General features: G+C 27.5%; 2 protein-coding genes across 3 annotated transcripts in view; both read right to left on the reverse strand.

Annotated features, from left to right (window-relative positions):
• LOC105845168 (adhesion G protein-coupled receptor L4) overlaps nt 1–11,519 on the reverse strand; it is a 99,179-nt gene extending 87,660 nt beyond the window's left edge. Inside the window, exons 1-5 of the mRNA XM_065818142.1 lie at nt 11,319–11,519; nt 10,633–10,978; nt 4,506–4,552; nt 4,289–4,390; nt 171–242 (exon numbers count right to left, since the gene is read on the reverse strand). Coding sequence (XP_065674214.1) covers nt 171–242; nt 4,289–4,390; nt 4,506–4,552; nt 10,633–10,978; nt 11,319–11,519 — 768 coding nt within the window. The remainder of the gene's footprint in view (nt 1–170; nt 243–4,288; nt 4,391–4,505; nt 4,553–10,632; nt 10,979–11,318) is intronic.
• Nucleotides 11,520–17,377: 5,858 nt separating this feature from the next.
• Nucleotides 17,378–22,500, reverse strand: part of LOC136091253 (uncharacterized) — a 10,768-nt gene continuing 5,645 nt past the window's right edge. Inside the window, exon 6 of one of the 2 annotated variants that reach the window (XR_010643838.1) lies at nt 17,378–20,077. Coding sequence is in view for 1 of the 2 variants with exons in the window: in XM_065818580.1 (XP_065674652.1) it covers nt 19,904–20,077 (174 nt within the window). In the remaining variant the exon portion in view is untranslated. The remainder of the gene's footprint in view (nt 20,078–22,500) is intronic. The other variant, XM_065818580.1, reaches the window with a different exon arrangement.

Genomic DNA, 22,500 nt, shown 5'->3' on the forward strand with positions numbered 1-22,500 from the left:
AATGGACGCACTATAAACAGTTTTAGAATATTATAACTTAAGCACATTATTAAGCTTTTAACTGTGAAATCTGTAAAACTGTAGAACCAGTAAAATTTTTATATGATTCTTATATTTTTTTACCATGGTATAGCTAATAAAAATTAATTGAATAAAAACATAAAACAAACCTTATCACATTGAGCAATGGTATTTAAGACTCTCTCAATTAAAAAAGAATGATTGTAGCTGTACATAGGTAGCTAGAAAAAAATTTAAACATTTAATAACTATGAAATTACCAACAGTTTTAATGACAAAAGATCATTAAAAGTAAAAAATTATATAAAATTTTACTTTATTAATTTTATTAGAAATATAGTGCATTATCAATTAACATTATATTAGAAATATTATCACTATATACACTATATTGCTGATAAAATGTTTTTCTTAAACAACTTTTCTTTTACTCATTTGAAACAAATGAAAATAATTTTATTAGTACCTCCCACTCTTTCCTCTCAGTATTAAAAATATGACCAAATACAATATTGTATTGGTGTTTTGAAACCACTTAACTATGGTATATAGCTAAATTCAGGTTTATTCAACAACAGTAACAAAATGGATTGTTAGTGGAGACTTGCTGTAAAAAAATTTACAAGTTTTGCTCCTAACATGGTACAAGCATGACATTTGGTGGAAATTAAAATAAAAATTAGACAAACATTTTATTAATTGAGGACAAGTGATTGGATTAATGTAAGAACCATTTTGGATTTTCAAAAAAAACAGATTAAAAAAACACATTGCTGAATATCATAACTTCCATGGTGTAATGATTGCAACATTACAACTCTGAATAATTATAAAAGCGGTAGCAATATACTGAAGTTGGATTGGTTCAGGAGAAAAAAGGAATAGCTTAACTCTCTCTATATTATATAGTTAATTGAATTATTTAATATATATCTATTCAAATAAATTTTATACGCGTATTACAAATTTTAACACAAACATATTTGACTTATTTAATCATACATAATGCACTCATTATTATGACATCATTATTATGACCTTCTGATTATACTGTATTGCATACACAGTACAATTTATGCATTTTGACAACGATAAAGCATCTCTGGCTGACTCAACAATTACACTCATGGACATGGTGTACTCATTCGGCTGAAGTTATTAAAAATTGTGCAATTATCCATTAAACCTAGAAATTTTGGTTTAAACAAATCACATTTGCTCCCAAGCACTTATCATGATCTGAGTCATGAGAGCAACGGTATTATGGGCTCCAAAAAAAAGCAGTAGCTGGATTATTTCCTCTAATTGGTGAATAACTTGATGCATTTCAGGAGCATTTTGTTTTTTAGAGTTTGCACATTTTTGTTCTGATAGCTGTATAGCACCACCTACTTTTTTTACTCCTACTTACATCTACTTCTCTTACTCTCTAACTCCTAATTAAAATTAAGTCTCCTATACACTTAATAAGGTAAGTACTTAATTTTTTTCTTGATTTCTACATCATGTTTATTTGAATCCATACTATTACTGATTCTGGTCATTCACTGGGGACACACTGATGTATAAAAAAGTAACAAATACTTTTTGTGGCATAAATTTCTAAAAGTAATAAAGTAACAGCTAGAGTGACAGCTTGTCCAGCGACTTTCATATCATACTGAATATGTCCTATCATATCATATTGAATTTGTCCTATCATATCATATTGAATTGAATATATTCAGCTGTTTTTGTGAGTATTCATGCGCAATTGAATTCATATGAGATAACAGTTCTTCATGTGTTAGGACTAGTTACTTGCAACACTCCATAAAAAGAAGATTTAGCGTTTATGCTTAGAAACATTTTCCAGGTGTTATAGTCACTTATTTTGACTTTTTTTCTTTAGACTTTTAGTTAAGGAAGTACGGCTGACAAGCGAGAGTAACTCTTTAGCATATTAATGATGTAGGTAAGCAATGACATCTACATAAACATTTTCAAAGAGTTATTATACCAATGTATATCATGGTTGCAAAAAGTAATTGAGAACAAGAAGTAATTGAGGTTAGCAGGTAAATCTTAATTGGCCAATCATAAACATCAATCATAAACATCAATCATAAGTGTCAAACATAAAAGTCAATCATAAACATCGGTTTAATAAATCTGCTGTAATAAGGTAAAGGTTTTGCAACATATCTTATTTTATATCATTAACCATTTATACCGCATTTACCTGTATTCATTTGGATAAGAACATGTTTGTTATAAAGTCTACCCCAAAATATAGAACACATCTTTTTATTTTGGATAAAAGTGTTAGTGCAGTATTGTCAATGGCTTTTGAAGTGAGGGATTTTTAGGTTAGGGTTAAACCCTAATCCTTTTTATTGTCATGGAATTGTTGAATCAGAAAGATATTGTTTTGTAACGTATACGAGTTTTGAATTTTAGTTCTAGATTTTTCAATGGTTTTGAGGTAGTGCTGTGTGTCAAAAATTGTTTTGTCTTGAGGGCAGAGAAGTTTATTCAAGGAATGAACATTGAGTGCATCTCACTTTCAAATATTTATTACCTATGACTTGACTCTCACTTGTGCAAAGGTTGTACCACATTCAGCAGAATTTTCAGCTTTGTCTGAAACAGTTGTTATTTCTTTTTTAAGACTCTCATTCCCACTACAGTTGTTCAACTCATTGATATGTAGCAGGAGTTTTGGGATGAGGAGCAGCTCTTTTGATTGTCTGACAGACTTCAGTAAATTTCCCAAGTTAGGTTTGATTCGAGATATTGTCCACTATAAAATTACCTGCTTCTCACATTCAGAACATTCTAATACGTAAAAGCAATACTTCCAAAATATCTGTATTAAACCTATATGTTTTATTCTCAGGGTTGCAAAAAAGCCATTTTTTTTTCAAAAAAATGGCTTGAAAAAAAAGAAACCATGAGATTTTTTAGTAATACCAAAAAAAACATGGTTTTTTTTAGTTTAAACTCCTTCTTTAGCCAACTTTTTTATTTAAATAAAAGCATTAGTCATTTTAATAAAGTAAATTATATTTTCTATTAACATTACTGATCTAATTCATCAAGCAATACATCATTATTTGTTCTGTATATAAAAACTTTGCCACTTTTTCTACTCCCATCTTATTTTTTAAATTGGAATGAACAAGTCCAAAAGACGAAAAAATTCTTTTAATTCCAGCACTAGAAGCTGGTGCGCTTAACAACCTTTAATATCCATGATGTTGCAGGTCAAATATTTTAGTAATTTTCACCATTCTATTGGTGATAAATTTTTTAAAACAGATTCACTATACAAATAGCTTTTATTGAATGGAGCAGATTTGGCTTTCAACTTGAATATTATTGGTACCAAGTTCTTAAACTCTAAAGGTTATTGCAGCTGTTTTTTCGTTTTCAGAAAGATTTCATCCAAAATATCTAGGATCTAGCATATTTGCAAGGAAATGAGCATCACTGGCAGTCTGAAGATATCTAGTTTACAATAATTTTTTTTTCAGTTTATAAATATGATAACATCTTTATCAGGTCTTTAAAAATTTCAACAGTGTCACTTATTTTTGTTTAATCACTTTGCAACTTATCTAGGGCAACTACAATTGGTTTTAATATTTTCAACAAAAAATTAGTTTGGGTTTAATTGATATTTTTAGATTGGTTTAAATCATGGTTTAAAACATTATTTTAAATGTTTCTTCTTATAAAAAAATTTTATTATTACATGTTTCTCATGTTTTAGTAATGTGATGCAAATGTTACAAGGAGAATATGTACACAGATGTTTGCATTCTGCATATAAACCAAAATGCAAGTGTCAATTTATTGTTGTTGTGTTTGTATTTTTAGTTTGTAAAATATATTAAAAAATGGCAAAGTTTTGTGTTATATAAAGATCAGCATCAGGGTTACAATGGTAATTTTGAATAACAAAAAATATGTTTTTCCCTAATGATTTAATTTCCAATTATCAAAATTTTGGAAAGAAAACAAATTAAAAACATAAACTTGCTGAAAACACTTTTTTATAACAAAAAAGTTTGAAGTATAATAAAATAGTTAAAAATGAAAACCAATCATAAATAAAAAATATCTTTTTAAAAAATTCAAACTTATTGATGATGATTAAAGAGATGTTTGCATTTTAAAACCTGGTTATCATAAAACCAAAATTCTGCAAAAGAGCTTCACATCTATTCAATAATATTTAATTTAAAAAATGAAACTTTAATTTATTTAATTTTGCTTTAACTACCATTTTGTGATCACAGCTAACAAACAACTCTACATATAGTGTTTTCTTTCTCGAAAGACAAGGAAGGTATCTAGGCTCAATATCAACTAATTTTGCCAGATCCTAAAAAAAAAACATAAAATATATCTACTCCAGAAAAAAGTTAATAAAAAAAAGTGATAAGAAAAACATTAAACAAAAAATATATGGTTATATAGTTATGGAATTTTAAACTTACAAGGGATCTTTTTGACTTTGAATGCCACTTAATTTTTAAGTCATTTTCTGTAAAAATGAAATTCATTAAAATAAATTAAAAAGAATTATACTGTGACAATACTCTTAAACAATAAATCATCTAATAACATTTAATTTATCACTAGGTATACTCAATGGCAACAAAACATGCTAGCAAACACACTATAAGGTGACAGTTGTGTTAAGGCAACTATTTCTTGTCACCTAAACATTTCTGACTCAATTTTAATGGTTTTTTGCTTGCAAATCAAATTTAAAACTTTTCCTAGCTTTGGTTATCTTTTTAAATAATTTAAAAAATAAATTTTGCGTCAAACTAAAATTTTTTTTGGGAGATATGGAAAATGCAGTTTAGAGAGTGTTAATTGCATAAAACCTCATATTTGCATACAAATGCCATATGGTGACAGTTTGTACTTATGATAGTTTTTAAGTGTTTTTATATGTATATATTATTATTTTTAAGATTAAAAACAATAATTTAGGAGTTCATCGACTATATTTAATTAATTTCCAAACTTTTAGCACGCAGTGTGTGTATAAAATGCGCAACTAAAAAATATAGGTTTTTCTCTCACTAAAAGTCTTTTATTTTTTAAGGCAAAACACAAAACTTTGTTTTTTTCTATATTATGTAAGGCCTACATCTTATTAACTTAAAATCATTCGTTAAAATTATTCGCTAACGTTTTTTGAGGTTTTTCTTCATAGTTACTGACTTTCCACAATGACGCAACTGAATAAAATCAACAAAAGAAAAAACGTTAAGGTAACAATTTTTTTTTGTATATCACTGTGGGAAAGTGTGATAATTTTAATTTCAATAGAATATGCTCAAAGGAGTTATTATAAGATGAGCGAGGTCGTTATAGTGTGAAAGAAAAAATTTTTTGTGGAAAAATGTCGCCTTAAAGTAGAATTTTTAAGCAGGCCACTGTAAAGTAGGTCTCGGAATATGTATATATATATATATATATATATATATATATATATATATATATATATATATATATATATATATATATATATATATATATATATATATATATATATATATATATATATATATATATATATATATATATATATATACATATATACATATATATATTTTTTTTTATTTATTTATTTGCATAATCGGAATTAATTTAGCTTGAAAATAGAGCTAACATGTTAAAATTGTTGTTGGTCAGATTTTATAATTTATAAAATATATTTCAAGAAAATGATTAAAGACTTTTGCAACCTTCATGTAATGTAAGTTAACAAAACATGATAAAGTTTTATTTTTTCTAAAATTTAGTTTAACAACTTAAGTTTTTTAATAATATATGCAAAAAAATATTAAATGTTACATTTTCACATTTACAGTTTTGAATAATGATGTTTAGTTAAAGCACATTTTATTTTAAATTTGTATAACGTAAGTTAAAACTACATGTGTTAACTAATGTTGTGGCGCTTTTTTGTTAACAAATTGAATTACGTCATTAAGTAATTCTTATTTTGTCGCGTTGCACAGTGGGTCAAAAGTGACATTTTCTAGCTAAAACCCCCAAAACAAAAATTTTATTAACTTTATATATTAGAAACAGTTTCATTCATTGGAAAACACAATTTGTGAAAAAAGTAACATTTGTTTTGAAAAAACATTTTATTACATAATTGCGCGAATTATTTAAAAACTTCAATTTTTTCCATTTATAAAAAATTCTGTTAAATCACCCAACAAATTAACAACAAGGATATTATTCAAATTTTTACTTTAAGTAGTTCAATGACACCATACATTTTTTTTGTATGCATCTTCTTTCTAAATGTGCAAATTAAAGAATCAGATACAGTCTTCTCCGTTTAGCGAAAGTTCTCCGCCAATGCTTCCACAAGCGCTTTTTTTGGCGCTAGCTCATAGTTTTCAACCGCGCTTTTAAATTACAGCAAATCTCTCTTTTTTATTAAATTCTAATTAAAGTAGTACAAAAAACAAATATTTTTAAAAATCGTTCACGCCAGAAAAATAATGACTGTCCGGCCAGCGCTTTTTCAGGCGCTGGCGGTAAATTATAATTGGAAAAGTCTACATATAAAAGATGCACATAAAAAATGGTGAAAAAGGTCTAAATTGTTTTTTTTTAATCGCATTTTCTTGTAAAATTTTCTCAAAAGATCTTGAAAACCTTTTTGGTAGCCTCTTTAGAAAACATACCTAATTGAAGAGTAAATAATTTAATGACTTCATAACCATGAACCGAAATCTTATGAAGTGTTTGGGTCAACGGATACCAAGGGTACTGATTATAGTGAAGCAGTTTCCCAACAGAATATCTTAAACTTAGTTAAGATTTGCATCTATGTTCATTATATTAGCTGAGACATTGTATTGCAGAAAAAATCACCTAGCTGTGTTACCATCATTTGATGTATCTGCTCCACTTACTCTTGTTTGGTCTATGACAAGACCCATCCTTTTTCGAAATTTAGCTTAAACTTGAACCTTTCTCAGTTTAATAATATTTTTTTCTTCTTCAACTCTAGTCTGCCACTTCATAATTAGCATCTTGTAAGAGATATGGATCATAAATTCTAAGAACTATGTAAGAGTTGGTAGCTGTGGAAATAATATTTTTAATTTTTCCATCTATCATTGTTATATTTACAATATGTTGTACTACAAGCTCCTTCATTGTACCGTCCTCCAATAAAACAGATACATTGGATAATGTTATATTTTAATAGAAGCCATAATTGACTCATATTCTGAAAGAACAACTTCTTTTGATTCTTTTCTATATTCAAACCTAAGAAGTCTTCAGTAACTAGCTGACTATGGTTTCCGATTTCTCTAAACAACCTGTTTTTTCTTTGAAACAATATAGTTCTAGAAGAACAATATTGTTTCAAAGATAAGAAGAATTTCCTGATTCATATAATTTCCAATCTTATAAGTTTTCTGTTAATTTTTATCTTGCTTTATAAACTTTATCTTTTCTCTTCCAGTAACTTTTAACTCAAATAGTGGTTGCTTGCAGCTTTGTTGGAAGTGAAGATGTTTAGAAATAAAAAATAAATTTGTTTTTTCCAGATTTCCTAATGTCTTCTAGATATAACTAATTCTTTTCACTGAATCATTTTCATTAAATTTAATTACTAAATAAATTAAGAAATGAAATGAAACAAACTAAATTTTAACTACTAATTTTAATTTAAATATTTTAACAAGAAGAAGTAAGATATAAAATTGTTTTCATTATAAGCCATTTAAAAACTAATTTCATTTTTCAATATTCCAAAATGATTTACTGATGAGAAACTTTTAATACAGTAAAATCTTCAGTCCTCGGAATAAGAAAAAATGAAGTCGGCAATAATTTGCTTAATCTTAATGTGTGAGGTCGGCATCAGGTCAGCATAAAAAATATGAAACAAATTTTTGACCAATAAACATAGAAATGTTTATTGGTCAAAACTTTGACTAATAAACATTTCTATGTTTATTGGTCAATATTGGCAGTTAGGCCGACCCTAATTCTGAGGACTGTATCTTGCTACCCATCATACCTTTACCTTTTTGGTTGTTAACTTTTAATTCTTAATTATTGCAAGTTAAAAAAGAACTTTCAAAAACATTTTGATAAAAAAATAAAAAGATCTTGAAAGAACTTAAAAGTTTTCTAGAAGTGATTTGAGCTCAGCTTTTTACTATTCCGAGGACTGTATCTTGCTACCCATCATAACTTTAACTTTTTGTAACTTTTGATTCTTAATTATTGCAAGTTAAAAATAAACTTTCAAAAACATTCAGTTTGTAACAAAGATAAAAACGTATTTTTTTCAAGAACTTAAAAGTGCTTTTAGATCAGAAAAACCTTTAAAAGATAAATAGAAAAGTACTTAGTAAGACAGGAAAAAGACTTAAGAACTCAATCTGAAAATAACTGCGTCAAATTTTTGAGGTCTGGACTTTAATTATGTGGGTAAAATAAAAATATACTTTTATATTCAAGCGATTTTCTTAACGGGTGATGCGGAAGTTATCGGACAAAATAAAAACGTCAATAACTTATTTATAAATAAAAAAACAAACTACTATTATATTTTTTTTAAATAAAGCATTTATCTTTTAATAAAAAAATATTATTTTTTATATGAAAAAACACCACCATCTGCAATTTTTAGTCGCTTTCGAAAAGATTCTCGTTCAGCTGCATTTAACCTTATTTTAAATAATTGTGTTTCAAAAAATAAAGTTTATATTTTATAGAACGTTTATGCCTACGCATAAAACCACAAAAACTAATTATTATGCTCAAATAATTATTATACACATAATGGATTTTGATTTGATTAATTAAGTGAAAGTGTGTGAGTTGAGCGATATTTATGACTAAGAAATTTGCATGTTTCTGGAACAAAGAGGGAATTGATTGCTCCTGTATTTTTTGCAATGGATTTAATTGAGAGTGTACTTACTGCCACAGAAGCAGCCAAAGAACTCAAAGACGAATATCAAAAAACCCTTTAACTAACAATATTAAACTGAGTGATCCGTTTATTTTAACAGATGGTTGGTTACCTGAAGAAGGTAATGTTAAATATTGGCAGATGGTTTTGCATCCAGATAATATTCTGAAGTTTAACCATTCTGAATTAGGCAGCAATGATTATAAAAACTCAAAAGCTTTCAGTTTTTATAAAACAGGTTGGCTTCAAAAATTAGAACATCACTGCATAAATGAGAAAAGTCTATTTTGTGCAATAAAGGGTGAATGTAGGCATCCTCAACGTATTAATGACACACGATAAACTGTTGCTAATTATAAAAAAAGAAAATGCAAAAATCGGATCTTGTCACTGTACAATAGGGTATCCCATACTTTTCAACTTTATTTAAAAAAGTCGGCCCTCATAATTTTTTTGCCTTTAGGTATATACATTAAAAAAAAAAAAAAAAAAAATTTATTAGAATAAAGGCAACATTTGCAAAAATAGACATTCAGTTTTCAAAATTTAACTCAAATGGGGAGTGGGATCAAAATCATATTATGCCTAAGATTATCCTATATAGATGGTAAAAATACTTTAAAAACGTTTTTCATTAATGTCAGTAAATATAGAACAGTTTAAAAATATTTAGAGGGGTTCTCAAGCCCTCCTTCCATATCCAACTTCCACCCCCTCCCAACCCCTTATGTAAGTGTACCTGGTTTTATAAATGCTTATTTAAAGTATGAGGGTTTTAAGTTAACAAGCAAAAATGAAACTTATTTCTCAATCTTTATAACTCAACTAGAGATACTAAAAAAGAATGCTAAAATTAAATGATTTAATTATCGATCTATTTTCTGCTCTTGCGCAAAAAAATCCATCTTGTCACTCAAAATCAAACACTGTTTCAGAAGCTGCAGTTACCTAAATAAAATAACTCTTTTTTTAAAGTATTATTAATGAAGTAGAAGTTTTTTTATTTTTAACAACTAATATACTATTGCGGTTAGGGAAAGTTAATTTTACCTCTTTAACTGCCCAGCTCCTTGTGTGTGAACAGGGAAATACGGAACTACCATAGGACAATCCAGAATTTTATTTAGCTCATTAATGTTTATATGACTTTTATGTTTATATGATTTTTATGTTAAGATGGGTTCATAGGTCAAACAAATTTTGTTAATAGCAAATTCCCTTTTAATTTTATTTTGGCTGCTAAGCAATGTCTGCAATAAGATTTCGGAATGAGAACTCAATGCTGATGATCTCACATATTTTTAATAACTTTTTGTACATTTTCATTTTGAAGTTTGATAAGGTTAAGTTGGTTCAAGATGTGTCGTAGCCCTTCTATCCAATATGCTTGACTTTGATTTGGAACCACATAGGGAAGTATACTGATACAAGAAACTAAACAGTTAATTCTAGGTTTCTTAGGTCATCTCCCTCTAACCCATGGTTGCATATCCACAATAAAAGTAAGGAAGAGCCTGTAATGAGCCACCTTAAATGGACTATGCTGCTTGTTTTTTGGTTGCCAAACCTTCAGTAAGAAATTACTGTCTGGAATATTTTATAAGCATATTTCTCATTTGAAGATAACCCTTTTATTTTTTTCTTACCAAGTTCAATTAAACCAGGACCTACATATATTAGCTTGAAATTGTAACTTCTTTCCATTTCAGTAACCTTGAAAAGCAACTTACCAATAGGTCTAGAAAACCCTGTCTTTGAGGTTGTCTTCCCATCAAGCTCTTCTATTAAATGCCAAAAACAAAGTTTGTTTATGTGAAGAGAAAATATTAGCCATTCTAATTTTCTTTCTAATTTAACCTCTAAACAATGAATAACACCTCCATTATGACCTGTATTTGTAGCTGTGCTATCACAACCAATGAACTTCAAGCTATGTTCAACACCATGCAAAAGCGACCATTTAAATATTTTATTTGCTATATGTTCGGCAGGCTTAAAATTTGATTTTCACTTTGATTAAATGATGAAGATATTTAACATATTAATCAGTCAAAGTAGAGTGATCTTCCCTTTTTTTGATTTCTGCATTAAATGTCATTAAATTGGTTTTGTCACTTCGTCCATCAAAGAGAATACAAGAAACATCTTTAGACTCTAATCTGTTCTCTGCAAAAACATGAAACTCTGAGATAACTTTATCTTTGGCAGTATGCACTTTGTTTTGTCCAGTAATAAAAAAAGAGCTGATTGAACAACTTTTGCTTCCACCAAATTTTTTAAAAATCCTAAAGCAATTGCAGCTGCAGCAGTGTTTGAAACTTCATTTCTTAACGATAGCAATTTCTGCAATAGCAGTATTATGAATCTTCATATAATTTCGCTTTACTTTGAAATCATTACTTATGCTTAACAAATCATTATGTTCAGTGTAAATAGAACATTCAAACTCACTTTTAGAGCACTCTTCTTCACCATTACTTTTTTCTAAAACCACATCATAGGTTCCTTTCAAATATTTTCTATTAATTATCATCTCTTTTTCCTTGAACTTTTTCAAACTCTGTTCCTTCTAACTACATCGCTCAATTGTCTTTCACTTCCTTTTAATCTCAATGTAGTCTTTAGATCCTGTTTTAATTTGAGACTGCTCTCCTTCTTTTTTCTCTGCGAGTGAATAAATTCTAATTCTATTATAGGAATCCTCACTGACTTTTTTTTTCACATCCCAGACAACTTGATTCATAACAGAATAAAATTGCTTTTTTGCAGTTAGTTATATTAAACAGTCGTGACATAGACTTGATTATTTTGTCTACTTTTTTGGTTAATATTTTTCGGCAAATATCCTGAACATCATTATAAACTTTTTTGATCTTTCTGTCAATGGACTTATCTGTAAAAATAACTGGAGATGAAAAGTCTGAATTTGCATTTTCCCATTGTGTAACAACTTCTAATCTTGTTTCCCTAACCAAATCATCTAATGGATATACTTTCTTTTCTGAGAACTGTTTAATTAGTATAGCTTTTTGAAGAACAGCACCAAGAGATGGTAGCTCAAATGGAAGTCTCTTCCTTTTCCTTAAGATAAAATTTTATCATATTATTATTATTGTTATATAATAAAATTATATTAAAATTATATCGATATTATTATATAAGGATATAAGATTAGTAACAAGCAACTAATATTAATTTTAAATGTATTAGATTATAATATTTGAAAAATATTATTTGTCATTATTTTTGTTTTGAATATCAATGTTATTGTAAGTCAAATTTTTTAGAAGAAAAAGTATTATTTATGACCTTATTTTTAGAGTTTATTAAAATAATATATTAATAAAATATGGTATATAATCTTACCTATTAAATCAGACATTGCTGTGCTTGTCTTTTTTCTTGTTTTTCTACCACTTATTGCTAACTATATAGTATTGGTGGGTTAAAATAAACAAAAATACAAAAGCGAAATACGAAAAAAATAATACAGAAAAAAATCAAACTCTAAGAATTTCTTTGTTTAAAAATTTCCAATGAAAGAAACTGTTGTAAAATGTAAAAAATATGATTTTATAAAGAAGTTTATACGGTTTTTTATTGCTTTCGCATAAAAATGTATTTACGCTTTAAGATTATTTTCAGGTCAATAAAATGTAGTAATAAATCAATTTTTGAAAATGAAGACTTATTAATAGCAGCTTTATTTTAAAAGCTTAAATTTATATACTTTCAAGCGAAAAAATACCAAGGGCCAAGTGTTTATTAAAAAAAAGTTGTTTTTTGAAAAGTATGGAATGCCCTACTGTACATGTATGGCAAGAAAGAGCCAAACTTGTAACTCTGTGGCTGCAGCATTGTTTAGAATTGAAACTGCTATTAGAATGGGTTTAACAAATCTGACTTGTACAATGGGTTCAAATCAGTGTTTTTCAAATTGTGAAGATGTAGACAGTTTGTACAAAAGATTTAATCCAATTTCTGATGCTTCTACAAAGCTTAATCTCCAGGATATTGTTAAAGCATTAAAAAACATACCCCCTGATTTCATTTTCTTTAATGCTATACCTAAGACAGAGATTGACTTTAACTAAGAGTTGTAAATAACATTAGTACTTCCCAATTAAATTTAATGAATGTTAGTGATATACTGGCAATAACAAAAGATATTTTAACATTTGAAAAAATATAACAATTCATGACACTAAAAAATATTGAAGAAATAGAGCAGTTAACCAGAGGTCAAAATAAAAACAAACACTGGTACAAGTTTATAAAAGGTGTTATAACAGCTTCAAAAAGTTACGATGTTTGGACAAAAATGAACAAAAAAAAATAGTTGCAGTTTTTTGGGACTTAAATCAGTGCATATCTAGGATGTTGATTGTTAATCCAAACATACCCAAATTAAAGGTAGATAAATGGAAGAAAATGCTGTTCATTGTTTTTATGAAATTTTAAAAATTATGCATTAAGGGGTAGCATTGTATGATTGTGGATTATTTTTAGATAGAGATATTCCTTTCTTTGGTGGTAGTCCTGATCATATTGTTACTTATTTGTGTTGTCCACTTGCATGTCTTGAAGCAAAATGTCCATTTTCTATAAAGTACTTGTCCCCACTTGATCCAAGCATAAAACTTCCATACTTAATTAAAAATGATGTTGGTATTTCTTTGAACAAGAATCATGCACATTATATGCAATGCTTTGTACAAATGGTACAAGGCACAATCATTCATATTTTATGGTGTGGACACCTCATGGAAATCATTCATATTTTATGGTGTGGATATCTCATGGAAATTTTATTGAAGATATTGAATTTGACAATAAAAAAATGAATGCAAATTCAATCGCAATCAAGTGCAAATTTTAAGAAGTATTATTATAATTATTATTTGAGCACAATTTTTAGTCAATGATAGACTGCAATGTGGTGCTGTTTTTTATTTAATAAAAATTTAATAAAATGGATCTAAATCTGTTTTAAATCTACCAATGAATTTTGAATAAATAGGAAAAGTCTTTGTGGCTTTCAAAAATTATTACTATATACCTAATGGTTGTTAAGGGGAATGGGTAATACATAATTCTCATATATACTGAAAAATTGTTTTGTAGGCAACAGGACAATTATGTAACCTAAAAGTCTGCATTATTTTTTTAAAAAATAAAAACATTATGAAGAAATTATTATCAGTTTTAAGTAATGAAATCATTTAGCTAAGTAGCTTTTTTATAAGATTTTAGGCATTCAAGATTAAAATTTTCTTTATGTTAAGAAGTGACAATTACAACAAAATTACTACCACTTCAAAGCCGACAACATTCAGAGTTTCAGAGTAGAGAGGCACAATCGTCAATTTTTAAAAAAAGTCCTTTAAAATCTAGAATTTTCTTGAAAAAATGAAAAAAAAAAAAGGTGTTTAGAAAAAAAGTGTGGGGGCACATGACTCCCACCCCCCCCCGCCCCTCATGTCATAGGCTCTGCTCTTCAACTGGGGGAGGGGATTTCCCTTTTAAAACAAATCAAAAAATATTGTTTAACTTTATTTTGGACAATAATAATGGCATTAAAATCCTAACCACACAAGTGGGGAAACATGAGAATAAAACTTGAAAAAAAAAACTAGCAACTAAGCAAAATGGTTTACTACAAAAAACATTTGACCTTTGACCAAAATCACCGAATTTTCATAAACTTTACTCTTGTATCTTTTTGTAGGGTTAAGCAAGCACCTTGACAGGGTTAGGGTTAGGGTTAACCCTTGAGATTTTTTGCATCATTAGTGTTACTCAACCTCTTTCCAGCCATATTTAGAAAGTACTATACTTCAATATGGCTTCACTTAAATATTATCAATATTTTGAGACCACTTTTCCTAAAAAAAGTTGACGTGGACACGCTTTTTCAAAAGTAGCTTTTAGAGGTAAGATTTCCTAAGTACTACAACACATCCAATTTGTATGAAAATTTCCATATAGATTTAAAAAAGGATGATGAATCGAATGAAAAGGGGAACCTTTTTCAAATTTATGCAAAAATTTTTAGTTCTCAACGTTTAAAAACTTCAAGGTAAATTTAGTTAAAAGAAAAACTTTTTTTAAAAAGGTTCCCTGTCCAAATGGCAAATCATCTGTGTCTGTCTGGTATATGCACCCTGTTATTGAAGATAATGTTTTTGTTTTTTTTATCATAACTAAATTATGGGGCTTAGCAACCCAACAACAATCATCTCTACTTGGCTAGTGTAATGAAGTGTTAGGTAAATGAGGATGCATGAATTTTACAAGGGCGTCTTCATTTCTTTCATCAACTTCAAATACTAAAGCAACCCAGTTAAGCACATCATATTTGCAGATATAATATTTCCTGCAATGATTTCTTGAAGATATTGAATTGAGCCAGTAAGGTTGAATGTTAGATAATATTCCTCCTGCTTAAAGACTCTTTTGACATTTATGCTAGCTGCATCTTGCAGAGTAAATTGGTGGAAACTTCTTGTACCAGGTAAAGTATTTGCATTATTCAATTGGAGAGTCAAAGATTTATGGACTAATAAAATATCTTTGCCTTTTAAAAAAAAAAGTGGGTGCCAAATATGTTATCCTTTGAAAAATTGAACATTTCTTTGGGCGTTCCAAATTTGTAAGTCAATTGGACATTGAAGACTAGCACATGAAACAAGTTTTTTAACTGTTTCACTAATGCCATCACATGGTGACTTTCTGTGTGATGTTGCAAAGAAATTCTATTCACATTGCATCCCAAAATCTTCAATATGATGGCATAAATTTAAAAAACGTTTGCAATTTTTGTACTGGCCAGCACAACCATCTGAGAATATTGAATTTTTGTCGTATTGGGAAACATTTCTTGTACTAATTGAACAGTTCTAGGATGTAGTGTGCATTGCTGTTTGTTCCAGTGGTAACTCTGGATTTCGTCTCGTATGACAAATTTAAAGTTTTCTGCAAAATCAACTAAAATAATAATTACATTTATGGGTATTTATGATTTTAATGTATTTAAATATTTACTTTGTGCTTTAACAATATAAGAGTGACAAGTTATGCTATCAAGTTTTTCACTAAGAACTCGAATGAACTCACTTACTGTAGATGTGTAACTTAGAAGCTCTGCTCTATCTGTTGTACTCCACTGTTTGTATTCAATTATTTCATCTTCATCCACTTGTCATTCTCTTCAAATGATTCTTCATTTTGCAATAGAATTGCAGTTACAGAATTTATAATATTTTGAATTCCAGGGCAACAATTACATCTATGGACCATGCATTCCCTTGACTCTCTGCTACAGACAATCTTCTCAATAAGTTCATGGTAATTCTTCTTCAGTTTGCTAAGCATAAGATTTAGGTTTTGGTGTAATGCACATATACAAACAGCATGGGTTCCTTTTGACCAGCAAAATACACCATTTTGGCTTCAACTGAGCAAATTTAGAAAATCCTATTTTAGATAGAGGGTGCTTTAGTTTGAATTCAATAAATAACTCCTTTAAACTGCAAAGAAGTAATCGGTTTGATACATGTTTATTTTGGATACACTTACAAAATCTTTTATACCTGGCAACTGCCTACTAAATTAATCATTACAATAGAAGCTTTCCACCTTATTAATGATATCTGCTTCAATTCTAACAATGTTAGTTTTTTTATGGAAGTGTTATTATTCCTTATTCAAATTTAAGTTTTCTTGCTTTAGTTATGGTTGACTTTGATATACTAAACACTTCTGCTGCTTTCCTTAAAGACCCTGAATCTGGAACCAATACTAAAATCTGAATCTTTCCTCTTCTGTTTGCCGTTTTCAGCTTTTCTTGCATTGAAAGTATCAATTTATCTAGATCTTCGCTTTCTTCTGATGCTCAACATTGGGCTCCTCAGTAACACCATTTTTCAGGTCTGTTGCGTTAATATTGAGGATAACTGATAGCTTTTTTGACATAACATCAGCTTGCATTAATTTTCTTTTCCCTAGAGAAATTTTAGCATGTTGTGGAACCCCATGAAATTTTACTGATGATACATCTGATTTATCAAAACTGGTGTTTATGAGTTCTTTTTCTTGTGCAAATTCTATATCTTCATCAAAAAACGTTTGTTCCAAAAGATCATCTTCACCATTGTGGTCCTGTAAAGTAGACCAATCATCAATTTTTTCATCACTTTTTTCAACACAAAGGACACATTTTAAAACCAGGTGTTGTTTCAATACCAACTGAACACATATCTTTTGTCAGTTGAATATCAAACTCGCAAACCACCTATAAATATATTATAAATTAACAAAATTAACCAAAATTAGGAAATAATAATTTAGATAATATAATGTTAGAAATAAAATAAAAAAATTAAAAACTTTTAAAAAAAGTTTGTTATAGAAGAAGGTAAATTTTTATTAAGAGAGTCAAAAACAAAAACTAGATTAGTAAACTTTAAAAGCGCTAGAAAGGTAGGAATTTTTAGTTTTTTGAAAGATTCTGATGTTTCTGACTTAAAAGGTTGGAAGTTTATAATTCTTATGAATTGAGGTTGATAGGACATCAATTTTTTAATGTGATAGTTGCCATTTTGATTGCAAATTTGACAACAGTAACTAAGATGTGATAAAAATAATGCACAGTAAATATTCCTTAGTGTGAATTTATCGACATAATAACAAATTATTGAAAGTGCACCGTTAGCTTGAGTTAGTTTCTTGCGTAGCTCATCTATAGATGAGCTGTAAGATGTATAGATGATGTAATCTCTCATGGAATTTTCATATAGATATGAAAATTCCATGAGAGATTACATTCAATCAAAACACTGAGCTATTTAATAATTTTTGTAGGATATAACCATTTATTATTAATTTTAATTTGAATTTTAGAATCGTTGTTTTGATTGTGTTTTTTTCTAGAAGATGAAAAAAAGATTAATTTAGTTTTTTTTGTGTTTAAACATATTAGGTTAACATTAACCAGTGAACACTACCTTTTAAATTCAAATTTATGTTTTTACATAGAGAATTATATGATTTGTTGATATGCAATAGGTTTGTGTCATCAGCAAAAAGATGAATTGACAAGAAGCAAATAGAGTTGTTTATGTCTTACATAAATTAAGAACAGAAGAGGACCAAGAACAGAACCTTACACTTTACAGATTTATTAGTAGAATTATAACCATTAATACTTACAAATTGTTTCTGTTCTGTAAGATAAAAGCGAAACCAGTCACTTACAACACCACGAATACCATAGTGTTCTAATTTAGAAATAAAAATGTTATGATCAACGGTATCAAAAGCTTTTTGTAAATCTATAAAAATACCACAAACAAAATGACCAGTATTGAGAGCTTTCCTGATTTTTTCAGTTATACTTATCAATGCATGGCAGGTAGAATTTTTTGAACGAAAACCAAATTGAAATTCATTTAAACAGTTAAAAGAGTTAAAAAAAGAGTACACTTAATAATACATAAGTTTTTCAAGAAGTTTACTAATGTTAGAAAAAGAGAAAAAGGTTTGTAGTTAGTACATAAAAGTTTAGAGCCGTTTGTAAATATTGGAACAACACAAGATAATTTAAGAACATTCAGAAAAGTTCCATTTACAAATGATATATTACATAGTTTAGAAAGAATATTTGAAAATTCATAGTTAAAATCGATAAGAATGTTTGTGGGAATGCTATTTGGGCCTATTGATTTTTCTTGGCTTCAAATTAGATATAAGAGATGAAACTTCAGGAATATTTGTTGGAGATAGGAGTAGACTATGTAAATTTGGATATTTAAGATATTTTGTATAGTTTATGTAAGACAAACGAATATTGGATTTAAGTTTTTGTGCGATGTTTGTAAAAAAACTGTTAAACTTTTAAGAGATTTGGATCAGTTATATATGTTTCTCTATCTTGTAAACAGTTGGGAGATGAGTAATTAGACTTTTTAACATTTATTAAATTAGTAATTCCTTTTCAAATTTTGCAATGATTTTTTACATTTTCTTTAAAGTACTTTTTAAAATGCATTTTTTTACTGAGCTTAATTAAGGTAATCATCATGTATTTATATTGCTTGAAAGTATTTTTAAATTTGTTTATGTTCCTAATATTTTTTGATCTTAACATTTTTTTTTTTAAAAAGATTGCGTATTTGAATCGGTTATTAAGATTCCCTTTGTAATCCAAGGTTTAAATCGACACTTGAAGTTCTTAATACTAATTTTTTTAAGTCGGGTGGAGCGGTTCAAAATCAAGGTTGTCTCAGAAATATATGTTTGGACACAAGAGTTAACATCACTGTTCTCTATAAGATTATCCCAAATAATTTTTAATAAATCTGATTTGAAGTTTATTTTATTAAAATTTTTAAAATTTCTGCGATATAAATTGTAATTGCGTTGTATAAATAACTTATTAAAATTAGGACAAATACAAAATTGAGGTGAGAGATCAGAAACTGAAGTCGTCAAATTTCCTGAAATAATTTCATCAGTTATTAAATTAGAAAAAATATTGTCAATGATTGTAGCAGAGTGGTTAGTAATTCTGGTTGGGAAAGTGATAAAAGGGCGAATATTACAAAAAGAAAGCAAGTTTAAAAAATCAGACATTGCAGTGTCATTATTTGATTGTATCAGATCAATACTATAATCACCTAGTAAGAAAACTGATTTATTTTCAGCATTTATTTAAAAAAAATATAGTTTCATAACAACCTTAATCTTATTTATAAACATATATAAACTAAAAGTATTCCAAAAATACAACGAGAATCTTCTGACAATTTTAAAATATGTAAAATTTTACAAAAAATAACAACGTATAAACAAACAATGCAATTTATTTTAGAATTTGTCAAAATTCAAAGTTTAAAAGGGCTAAAGTGAAAAAACATTTCAAAATGCATTACTACCTACATTTACGTTTGCGCTTTCTATAACATCCATCAATTGACCTAATGCAAGAATATCTGCTAGAAGTGATATATCGCTAATAGAATTTAATTGTAAGCTGTCCGTAATCTTAGTAGCAACAATATCAATCTTTTCTTCAGAGGTTAAATTGGATGACTAAAAAATATTTGAATTATAAAATATATAAAATTTTTTAATAACTTAAAATAGGGTACATCCATATATGTGTGTGCGTGTGTTTGTGTGTCTGACTCTAAACAAATTCTAAATAAAAATGATAATAATGAAGTTATTTATAAAATTATTATTGCTAAAAATAAATTTATATTATTAAACTAAGACACTACCCTACTATAGCAGGGGCAATTATATTGTTTTCTACAAAAATTACATAAAGAAAATTTTTTTACTAAGGAGCAATATAAGGTAAATTTGAAACCAGTACGTATAAATAAATAGATGACTTATCAAAAACACATTAAAATAATTTGAAAACAGTCTAACTTGGACCTATCATTTTTTCAATTAATGCCTATAATTATAAACTAGCTAAACATTTTAGTAATTTAGCCAAAACGTGTCTTCACTAAAATATTTACTTTTCTTTAGGAATTAAAAGTGATAACTATCTAATTTCTTATGATGTTAAAAGTTTATTTACTAATAGATTGGAAGAAACCAATAAATTAGTAGCTTCTAAAAGATTAAATAAAAATACGGAACTTAAAATTTTCTAATTTAAAAAAATCATTTAGATTTGCAACTTGTAATTCTTATTTTTGTTTTGTGGTAAAAATTATGATCAAATTGATGGTGTAACTTTAGTTGCTCCTGTTTTAGCCAATTTATTCAAGGGAAACTTAAATAGTATTTATTTAAATGAATCTAACAGGAATAAACCTTTATTTTATAAAAAGATATCTAGTTAATATTTTTGCAAAAATGTACTATTTATATAAAGAATTTAAATTCTAAACAACTTATTATCAAAGAACATGGACAAAATAATGTTTTACCATTTTTGGATGTTTGCATTCAAAATAATCACGAATTGTTTACTAATATTTATTACAACGGTGGTTTATTATCAATCTTTTTTAACTTTACCTAATTAGTTACGTGGGCTTAACAAAGCTCTTTTTGACTGTAGTTTTAAAATTATTATTACATGGTTTAGTTATCATACCTATATTTAAAACCTCAAAACTTTCTTAACAAAAAATTAGTACCCAAATAAACATATTGATAAATGTATCATCAACTACTTAAATAAAAAATTCTGTTGACATTCACTTATAACAAATCCCTAAATTACAAATATTTTAGGTTGCTGTACATAATTGTTTTTAATTGTTTTTTTTTACATTTATGTAATAATTTTTTCAACTGCCTTTTGTATTTTTGCATTAAGTTCTGAGACTGGCACATTTTATTATTGCATTTAATGATCTTTTTAAATCATTGTAATATATTTATAGTAGATTTTTTTAAAAGAGTAATTAATCTTGTAACCCTTATAAAAACGGTTTTTTAATGATTTTTGTAAATTTTACTGATGATGAACTATGTAGTATAAATTACATTAAATTACAGATGCACTAATTTGTATACTAACGATGCTGATGTATCTACATCAGTCCCATATTAAATGTATACTTTTTAGCTCAATATATGTTATGAAATTTTTATATAACTATATTGTAGCAATTTAATATATAGAATATTAAATAATGTAAATAAAAATATCTTTCAAATTTTTTTTTATAAACATCTTCACTTCCAACAAGCCTGCAAGCAACCACATTTAGCATGGGAAGTTAGAGATCTTTAACATGCTTTTCTATTAGCAACTAAAAAAAAACAATCCTGGGAAGACTATTATATATAAGCTGAGACACTTTCGGTAATTTTAAAACATTATGAGGAAGCTGCACAAGAGATAAGTAAAAATGGGGCAATTGTACTGTAATTGATATGAGTTCCACATTATTTAAATTTACTAATGTGCCATTATAAATTCAACAGAAGCATACCCATGTTTAGAAAAATGCAGGTGGAATATATTAAACTAGAGTAGTCAAGTTAAAAGAATTTTCTTTTCAAAATATAATAAAAAGTAGAAATTATAACAAAAAGTCAAAAATTATAACAAGTCAAAAATTTTAGATACGAATTTTAGATTCATGTCACTTCATGTGTAACTTTATCTGTCACTTCAGATAGAAAGAAAAACACAAATCAAATATTGAAAGCAAATACAAAAACTAAAAACACTTAAGTTAAAGACATCCTGAATTAATGGCTATAACATAATGAATATAAGTAAACATTAAGAAAACAACAGTTATTTTGAGTTTTGTGAACTCTGTCAACAAAACTTCAAAGCTGCATAAAGAGGCTATTATTGAGTCACATTTTCTGTTAACTTGGAGCATAAATAAAGAAAATATTGAACATCAAAATATTATTACCACCATATTGTATGTCATTCTATTCTTTACAAACATTTGTGGTGTATATATATATATATATATATATATATATATATATATATATATATATATATATATATATATATA

The sequence above is a fragment of the Hydra vulgaris genome, chromosome 14 (genome assembly GCF_038396675.1).
Source record: "Hydra vulgaris chromosome 14, alternate assembly HydraT2T_AEP".
Classification (NCBI taxonomy): Eukaryota; Metazoa; Cnidaria; class Hydrozoa; order Anthoathecata; family Hydridae; genus Hydra; species Hydra vulgaris.